The 10021-nt window shown below is 43.1% G+C and overlaps 1 protein-coding gene across 1 annotated transcript; it reads left to right on the top strand.

The window, feature by feature from the left end:
• The first annotated feature begins 156 nt into the window (after nt 1-156).
• LOC119458031 (28S ribosomal protein S10, mitochondrial-like) lies at nt 157-9163 on the top strand. Its single transcript, XM_037719823.2, has 6 exons — nt 157-308; nt 594-755; nt 1272-1453; nt 3222-3330; nt 6114-6203; nt 8953-9163. Exons 1-6 carry the CDS (start codon nt 279-281, stop codon nt 9043-9045), a joined length of 666 nt encoding a protein of 221 aa, XP_037575751.1. The 5' UTR covers nt 157-278; the 3' UTR covers nt 9046-9163.
• Nucleotides 9164-10021: the final 858 nt, after the last annotated feature.

The raw sequence follows: 10021 nt of genomic DNA, 5'->3' as shown, positions 1-10021 counted from the left end.
GGAAGTGGCTTCGCGCAGCGACCGCGACGTCTGTTGGACGATGGAGCAAAAGCTGCCAGCGGCCGGTGCGCGCAAATCACGGAGGCCACGCTGTGGCGCTAGCTAATTTTTTTATTCAATGGTACTTTTGCATAGAGGTCTAGTAGCTTATTCTTACGGTGTTCCGGTTCCGCTAAGTTTGTTTGATGGCGTCTGCATCCTCTGCTGTGAACTGAGTTTGAGCACGTGCATTGTAGTGATGCGTTTGTGAATCGCGCGGGCTTAAACTCTCCGGCATTATGTGTTCCAAGGTTTTCTCTGCCGGCAGGGTACGTGCGTTTGCGTCTGCTCACTGAAATATGCAACTCTGTGTCAGTGAATCGCCGAGCGTGCTTACCGTACTTTGCGTATACAGTCCGCAGCTCCCAACTTTAGCATGCGTTTTAGCCACAGGAGTTTTGTATTAAACCAAGAAAAACAAAGGCAGATGCCCTCTCATAGATTTTCAGAAAGTTAGCATTGCCCATATAGACTAAATTGTGATTGTGAAATGCTTATGTGCTACTCGATCGCGCCTTATATTCATTTGTTTTTGCCTATCTTTAATATTACAGGCCCTGACCGGTGCTCTGAGGTGCAGTGTATGGTCTGACGTCTATAACGCGAGTCCCGCTCGGTTAGTGTTGCCGGTGCAGCGGTTTCGATTTAGCGATCTCCTCACCGCACCTCAAGTACGACTATGTTCACAAATCACGGCTAATCAGTCTGCTGAACAGGTAAGCATCTCTGAGTTAACGTCTTTTAGATTGCGAGGTTTTCACTTTTAATTTGATAAGGCTGGTACGTTTCAATCTCCCCATTAGTTTTTGTATAATTGCACCAGGTGATCTTTAAATTGGAAGCCAAACTCCGATCATTAAAGATGTCCCATGTCAACTGAATTACTTGAAGAAGCAAACATTAATTACTTGCACGACACATTGTGGTTTCGTGTTAGTGAATTAGCAAAGTTACTCAAGTTGAACTTCTTTTTTTTTTTCGCATTAGGGCACACGTCTCACTGTAGAATTAAAACCCAGCGGTATGAAGTTGCATCCGTTTAGCAAAAGTCCTGTGCTTGGCACGAGTTATATATATATATATATATTGCCTGGTCTCTCGCTCAACATCTGTGACATAAAAATGCATTGATGTACCAGTTGACACTTATTAGAATGGCATTTATGTGCAGTGCTTCTGCCATAACCAATCAGTTGGCCAATGTCTTGCCTGTCTTTGTGGTCTGATTCCAGGATCCTGCCTTGCTTATGTCAGAAGCTCAGTCGGAGGTGACTGCAGAAGACAGCAGCGAACCTGACAAGCTCTACAAGAAAATTGAGCTTGAAGTCAGAGGTCACGACCCTGCAGTCCTTAAGAGCTACAAATGGTATGCAATGGAGGCTGCGAAGCTCCTGGACATCAGTGTCTCAAGGACGTGAGTTCTTCCTTCTTAGATTGTCGACCTAAAGCAGCTCTCTCAGCTGACTTACATTAATGCTGTCATTGGCAAAGCAAGCGTGTTCGCCTTTGGAAGGTTCCCCTAGCTGCATGGTCATGCTGTTATAAGTGTCCGTGCACCAAGCATGGACACGTTGTTTGTAGTTAGTGTAAGCTTGGTGTATACTTATACATAAGCTCATATTCTCGCAAAGTAGGGACAGTTCTGAGACAGCAACACTAGCCGAAAGAATGAATGGGACGGATAGAACTCCTTATTGGGCTTACTTGTGCTCAAGAAGCAAACCAACACTTAGCTGACAATAGTAGCAATGAGCATGGTCAGCGATCGCCCAATTGAATTGCAGTGCCTTGAACCTTGCGCCGCACATCATTATTAAGAATTGCAGTGGCCGCTGTTTATATGTCCGTCATCACACATTCTACAGCAGTGGGTAATGCCTACATCAGTTTAAAAAGATGCACGATAGCATTCGTGACATGTGTACCATCTGATTAGGATGGGCCTATCATTGTCAACGTGACGACAACATTCACAAGTGTGCGGCGCAGCAAGTGTGTCTTGCACGAAGTGATAGCACAGTAACAGCAAGAGTCAACAGTGCATGAGTGGCATTACGTTGTTCACTCTGTGTGCACTTCTCAGTAAGAATCCACTTTCATTACAGAAATTGTTTTGTTTGAGTAAGATCTCATCTAGGCATTCGTTGCATGAACAATGCTTGGTAGCTGCTAAGCCTTTCTCCTGGAATATGAAGCTCCCAATTCTAGCACGCATCATGGAATTACAGTGCTTATTCTGTACCAGATTAATGGGGCCTTCCCAGCCCCCTTCCTCCCTCCCTCCCTTTTTCCCACTTCCTGTCCTAGTCAAGTGGTTCCCCACCCAAAAAAAATTCTGGCTATGCCACTACCCTATTGGCTACCAAATACTACACACACCATGTGGCCATTCATTCCAATTACTTTTCTTCTGCACGCACACCACACACACACTCTTCTGCTGTGGACTGGTTATATAATGCTCGACGGTAATAAACACTGAAGAAAGGCATACAAATGCATTTACAATATGATCGAAGCAGCTCTTTTCAATTTATAACCTTAACTTCCAGTCGCAGATTTATTTTTTGCATGGAAAAACTTGAAATACTCAGGCAGTGAGCTACACCGCACTTTTCACCCTCTTCCTGTTGTTGCTTCGTTTTCCCTTTTTGCGCTGCACACTTTGCACTGTCGTGATAGATTTTGCTTGCCGTTGTTCAGCGGAATCTGACATGAGAAAACGCGCCTAATGCTCTGTTTCAAGGCTCATAGCTGGTGGAACGCACATTGCGCATGCCCAAACACTATTACAAATATCAACCCAAATAGTTTTTTTAAAAAGAAGAACGAAAGAAAAAAAAATGAAGCTGACAACTAGTGCCATCTATTGACAACATTTCTAAACTTGTCCAGTGGATATATTGGTCGTCGCAACGTCTGCAGATAGCTTTTTTAAATCAGCAATACCGCCCACCTGGCAATTCGCAGGCTCTGGCAGCCAATGGCTTAACGTATTCCTACCTAGACGCAAAGTGCCAACGATTGTTGATGAGAAGTGTTGGCTGTGCACTTGAACTATATTACTTGCAGCAACACCTGAATGGTATTCAGCGTTTCTGGGAGATGTGCTGTGTTGCACACTTAGGAACGTTGCTATGGTGTGAAAGTACAATGAAAGTCGGATGTTCTTCCCTGTCCAGGTGGCAGCCAAAGCATGTGAACGAGAGGTGGACGCTGCTTAAGGCCCCATTCGGCAAGAAGAAGCACATGGTCCAGTACGAGATGAGGACATACTTTCAATTCATTGAGGTACGCCCCCACCCTCTGCTAGATTGTTCTGTTGCTATATGCACTGAACTGCATTGGCATTTTACTCGGGCCCACTGCAATTGCTAGCTGACTATGGCAGTTATGGCAGTGCATTTCATTCTTATCCATAGCCACTGCATTCTGATTGAGGTGGATTGGGAAAACCCTTCTCTAACAAGCTTTCGGTGCACATTAAATAAACTCCCATGCGTTCTAATATAATTAGAGCTCCTCACGGCAGAATCTTTTTGAGTCCCTGTGTTGTTTTGCAACAGTAAGCCCATCTGCTTACACAACGCACTCATTATAATCACTAAATCGTTATTCTACTTGGAATCTGTTTTATTTACTAAACAAGAACTTTGACGCTCCCTGCTATGCCAACAGCAGCAAAGGTGTTGGTGATAGCTTCCTAGTTAAGAGCCAGCGCACTTCTGTCTGTCACTTCCCTTTGTGTGCAGTGGCGTACCAATTAGTTCTTGAGTAGAAGGAGTGCAAGCCACAAGCCCTCATTGCCACCCTCTCTGTTTCCATATCTATGCCGGGTGATCATTTTTAAGTTTTACAGAATTTTAAAAAATCACTTGTAGCAGAAAGCATAATTCCATTCCTTTTAACTGGAATATTCAAAGAGGTGGACATTACTTGCACAAGAAATCTTAACATATATTCAACTAATTAGCAGAAATTCGCTAATTAACCACTAAACAGAAAAATGAAAGACAACAACTTGGCAGTGAGCAGCAGAGCAAGAGCACATGGGTGGTAATAGAAAGAAAGAAGGGGGAAAGATAAGCGGAGAGCGGTGGTAGGGCGTCTAGCTCGGCTAGTGAGTCACCACCGGGTGAAAAGCGAGCGCAAGCGACACTTTCGACGCAGCCTCGGTGCCTTCTTCCTGGTATTTTTGAAGTCAAGATTTTGAGTCCTGCACAGAAACTTTTCGAATAAGAGGTGACAAAGACATGAGTTGAAACCTCGGGCAGAAAAAAAAAAATTAGAGTTAATCGTTAATTTAGAGTTCGAGTTAACAAGGGTTTACTTTGTGTGTGTGTGTATATATATAGACATATATGAGTGACACTTCATTGATAAGGTCAGTGACAGTTATTTTTATAATTAACAGCTCTGATTCACAATCACTCACAGCTAACCATTAGGGAACGGTAAATCAAAGTACTTTATTCGGACTTGTCCTCCCACCCTCAGGTCAAAAATATTAATGCTATTTTTGTGTTTTCAAACTTGGTTCACCAGCCCTAAGCAACTCGGGATGATGCAGGCAGTGCAAGCTGAAGCTTGTGTTGAACAAAACTATTCAGCAGCAGCCTCCTTCGCAATGCAGGCGTGCAAGGCACGTCGCGGCGAGGCACAAAAGACAATCCTCCCAACCCAAGCAGGAGATACATAATAAACACAAGCTTTACTTGCGTGAGTGCTATTGTGAAAGAAAACTTGGCTTCAGCTTTTGTTTTGTTGGACTTGCCATTCTGCAGCCGACACCGCCTGCTTTCGAAAATGAGGGGGGTGGGGGGGTTGCAAGTGCCTCCTTTCGGTAAATACGCCTATGTTTGTGTGTCTGTTTATTTGTGCTGTTCTGTAACCATCAGTGAGATTTGCTGAGCTCAACTTCCTCTATTGGGGGGGGGGATGACTTCTCATGTGACCTGCTAAGCTTAAAACACTACTGCGCAGGGAATGTCTGGAAACCTCACTATTTAGCTGCACCTAGCTTTGTTTTCAATATCACCTCACATAAATTGACGTAATGTCTTGTGGTCCTCAAATTTTTTTTATATATTTTTTTCTCTTGGCATCTAGCTTATGGCACATGCAGCTGCAAGCCTCTTTATAGCTTCTGGATTATCTCACCACACTTAATTACTCATTAAAATGCAACTGCGGGCATTGTCTTGGTGAGCGCATTCTAGACTGTAACAGAAACTGCTGAACCAGCATACATTGTCAGAATGTTGGAAGTTGTGGGGTGAATGAGTATCCACAGGGACCCAATTCGCAAGCAGGAAATCTGCAGTGAAACAGAAATGGGTTAGAGTACATTTGGCAAACACTCCTAAATTGTGAATGTCAGCTTACCAGTTTTCTACCAAAACTCGGAAGGTACCAGTGAAACTAGAAAGGGAAGCTGAGCAATGTGCAATGAGCGACAAAATGAAAAGTGGCATGCGCAATGTTAAGAGACAGGAAGGTATGGCTTGCAGACACTTATCAGGTAGCTGATATTCTAGTCCAGAGGCAGAGGTATAGTTAGTTGGGCAAGAGGGAGAGAGATATACAAGTTTGAATGGTATGCTGGCGATGGGCAATTCAGACAATGCGTAGAGCAGATAACCAATGGTTTATTAGTACAGCAGAATGGGGGCGAAGGAAGGCGAATGCAGTTATGGATGGCAGATTATTTGCTGGCGGAATAAAATTAGAATAGTATTTGCATTGCAGACATAAAATGGAGCCGGCTGAAGTAAGACGAGGGTGCCCAGACATTGTTGGGAGAGGCCTTCGACCATTTAATAGGATGATGATGTTGATGCAGTTACACACAAGCAGATGGATTTGCTTACTTTGCCTTTCTGTGCACATGACGTCACCTGCAAAGCACGATCTTGAAATTGGCTCAATCATCATCTTTGTTCTAATCCGTGTACGTGCTGCATTTTGCAAACCTGCTCTTTGTTCGATTGGGTTTTTGATTGTTTTGGTGCCTCTTTAATGGCTTACCTGGCTGACACCTTGTTTCCTGCACCTCGATCCTGTGTTTGTTCCAGCTGAAGCATCTGACAGGCTCCACAGCAGACACCTACCTCGAATACATCCAGAGGAATCTTCCAGAAGGAGTCGCCATGAAGGTCACAAAGGTGAGACGTCTTTTCCATTCCCGTGCAGCAATCTACACGTGCATGCAGTTGTAAATTAATGTTGGCTAGTTCAGGCATTGCATGTGTAAAAGAGTGAATGACCATTGTGTCTACTCCATGATGTGAAACAGAATAATTCGGTCTGCCTTGAGTGCAGATGACCGCACTAACGAGTGCAAAGCAGCAGTCCTGTATAGTACAAACTCCATGAAATAGGATAAGACATGATGACCGCAGCAGCTACTGTCTGGCAAGTCCTCAACTGGCATGCATATTCTGACATGGCAAGTGCCCCCCTCCCCATATCCACTATTCTTCATTGCAGTTATGCAGAGGTGATCACCAAGCATCAATGGACTTGCTTGTGGTGATGATATGTGGGTGTTTCTGGTGCAAGGGCCAAATCACTGGTGTGACAGACTCTAGTAGTGATTGAAGAGACACTTAAGGGAAGCGGTAAATCAGTTTAGAGATAAAGTATTCTTTGAAAACTCTATTTTCAATAATGTTTAGGGGTGTGCAAATATCAAAATTTTTTAATATCGAATAATGATATGCACGTGCATTTATTAGCAATTTGGGTTACTTTGTTATGTCGTAACATTGCAGTTACATTGTCATTGTCAAAAAACTAGACTAGTAAGCCATTATAGTAAAACATTGTGTATTTGGCTCATGTTAACTTGGAAAATTTAGTAATTTTCACTAGCTGTACTCGCCAGCCTGTGCCTTATTGTACCGCATCAAATGCCCATAAACTCGGAGGAATTCGACCCTGTGCCAGTCGTCACTCATCACACTTGCTGTCATGCAGAAGCTCAGAATTAGGGGTGGCGCTGCAAAAAAAAAAAAAAAAAGTGCATCCTTGCCGTTCCAAATGCGTGCCCATCGCTACTGAGTCTGGCTTTCCTGCGAAGTTTAGCCGTTTAGTGGCTAAGTGTGCTTTACAGGGAAATTTTTGCTAGCATCACGAAATCGCCCAATTTAGCACAAAATCGCCCCAATATATTGGATTAGATAGCAACAAGTGCTAAGAACCGTGTTTGCTCCCGCAACAGCCGGCAATATATTCGATTGGATTCGAATATTCATATCCAACTGAATACTCGAACATTTCCGAATATCTGCTTTCCGAATTGAATACGAATATTAAAAATATAATATTCGATTTTTTGAATATTCGTATGCTCCTATTATTATTGCAATAATAGGTAGATTATTAAGGAAAGAGAATTTAGGTCAAAGTTCTATTTTTCTAAATTTTGTGCAGGAACCTCAGCACTCATATGTCAGTGTGATGTCACAGACTTCGAAGCTTTTTTTTTTTTTTTTGCGTGTTTCTGTCGCGTTGGCTCGATTCCAAAATTTGAGATGTTCAATCTTTGGCTCCTTTAGAATAGAAATAGTTACAATAGAAATAGTTTACAATTAACTAGGCCCAAGCAGAAGCCATCAATATCGATGACATCATGGCAAGCTGGTGCAGGAAATTCAAGGTGGTGGCACCACGGCGTCACCCATTTTACTTTTATTTTTGTGCCTTTTCTGGCTTATTGGTATTGTAAAAGGACAACTCACTAATGTAGGACAAATAAACAAGGACCAGGAAGGACAATGACAAGGAATGTTGCTGAAGCCAACATTTCAAGGAAGCTTGTCTGCGTCAGAGGCCCTAGTAGCCGTTTCTCATCATTGCCATTGCGTGTACCGATTGCCGTGCTGTCAGTCTCCTTGTGCAGCATATTCGGCGTTTTCCCTCATGTAGCTAGGCATTTGTCGTAAACCTGAAGTTTAGGCCCACACATCAGCATCGTGGGTAGGAACAAAGTGTGATGAAGGAAGTTAAACATTCAGTCCAAGTGAGAAAAGCTACGGTGGACACTGAGGAATCCATGCTTCCACCTACTACTGGATACAGGATAGATTACAATTTTTTCAGTTAATTTTTTGCTCAGTTGATTCACTCTGTTTGAATAGTCAGACAAAATTTCAGTGCTCATGCAGTAAAATTTGCAAAGCTCCTGTCATTGTGAAAGCTTGGATGGTGAAGTCACAAGTTAAATGCTGGGTAGTTCATAGAAAGCAGAAGTTTAGAAGCAGCGCTGTATTGTGTTCCAATAGACTGATTTCACTACATTGAGCGTACGTGATGTGGCCCTGTCCGCACCATTATGACAGTAGCCTTCTTGGCTTTCCTGCTGTATGTAGGGTTCAAGGCGACCTCGACTGGAATGCCAAGGTCAATGCCATTGTAGACTTTTTCAGTGAATTTTAGGGGGAAGTTAAGGGGTGCACCTCCTCAACCCCACTCCTATCTAAGGATTTTTTTTTTTTCAGTTCTCAGCTTCCTGCCTTTTAATCTTGAGGGCTAAGCAGGTTTCTCATGGTACAGTCATGCATCTTACCAGATGTTGCCACATTTGCCCTTCAGCCCTACGGAGGTGTAATAAAACTCCTTGTGAAATAAGTCGATTGCTTTGCTTGATGATACATACTGGAGAGTTCAAATCCTTCTTTTAGAATGCTGTAATATAATATGCCCACCAATCGTTTTCCTGTAGCGGGTTGTATAGCATAGACAGCAGTATAGGTGTATGGTTTGCGTTCATGGGCTGCTGCTCAACAAAGCACTCTTTTATTTGAATTCCTGAGAAAAGCCTGTATCACAACTGAGATGACTCGTCATTGTCGTGCCTCTTTCGAATCTTGCATCATTAATGAAATGTGTCTTTTCATTTTCTCTTACTAGACCACACTGGAAAGGCTGCCAAGTTACATAAAGCCTCCAGCACATGAAACAAGCGATGCCAGACCAGCATTGCAAGAAGACACCTCGAAATGAGGAGTTAGTTCTTGTGTAGTAACAAACTGAAAGAAAAAGAAAATCAGGGCACCCTATTGGAATCTAGTGAATGAAAAAGTGCTTATCTCACAAAATAAAGCCTTGTTCGCAAGCAGCATTCATGTTTTGTTTTTTCTCTCTCAGTTTGCCACAGCAGTGGCTTAGTGACAGAATATCCACCATAAGTGCAGGAGGCATTAAGCCTCAATCACAGTATACTGCTGAGAACTGAACCCAGTAGTTCTCTGACAGTCTCCACTCTGGTGCTTAGGTGGTGAGGTTTTCATTTCAGTAGGTGAAGACGGGGGGGGCTATATGAAGAATTTTTCTGGCGTGGTTGCCCGAGAGTTAATTTTCCAAGTAGTGGTTGGCTTTATTTAATATTAGAGCATCTACCATAACTGTGGTAAGCAGGCTAAAGCTTCCAGCTAGAATGTATCAGTACAGTAGGTGCAAGCACATTCCCAACCAAGTGCTTCATCATTTTGAGACTCCATTGCTACGAAGGATGGCATCCCCAACTAGAAAGAATCCTCAATGATCATGTGTTCAAGACACAACATAGGAAATGCTGCAATGGAAACAGCCCCAAATCATCTTTTCGAGGTTGTTTTTGCCCACAGGGTTTCGACAGGAGTTTCAATGGTGCAGTCTCCTCTCCCAGTAGTTCACACTTGAAGAAAGCTGACCATCGGGACAGGGTGACACCTGTACCCACTTTTAGCAGCGGTTACTGGTGGCAGTTGCTTTGTTTCGCACATTAAAGCCTTGTTTGCTAGCAGAACCTCAACTGCAACTGCTGCTTGCAATAAAATTTTGGATCTCCTAAAAACTGGAGTTTCATATATTGTTAGGTATAGAGCGGCCTCATCGCAAACTGTTACTTTTGAAATATGAATGGATACATTGTGAAAAGCTCACAAAAGTAGATGTTTTCGAAACTTTAAAAAATGCCGCCATTACCACTCACCAGAAG

This window comes from Dermacentor silvarum, chromosome 7 (assembly GCF_013339745.2).
Source record: "Dermacentor silvarum isolate Dsil-2018 chromosome 7, BIME_Dsil_1.4, whole genome shotgun sequence".
In the NCBI taxonomy this organism is placed as follows: Eukaryota; Metazoa; Arthropoda; class Arachnida; order Ixodida; family Ixodidae; genus Dermacentor; species Dermacentor silvarum.
This window is presented reverse-complemented; position numbering and strand designations above follow the sequence as displayed.

Bases quoted from the DNA above. Each gene is read 5' to 3' on its own strand.
- LOC119458031 (XM_037719823.2), top strand. From the start codon at position 279: ATGTGTTCCAAGGTTTTCTCTGCCGGCAGG. The intron at 1,454-3,221 runs GTGAGTTCTTCC...TTCCCTGTCCAG, and splicing joins GACATCAGTGTCTCAAGGAC to GTGGCAGCCAAAGCATGTGA. The intron at 3,331-6,113 runs GTACGCCCCCAC...TGTTTGTTCCAG, and splicing joins CATACTTTCAATTCATTGAG to CTGAAGCATCTGACAGGCTC.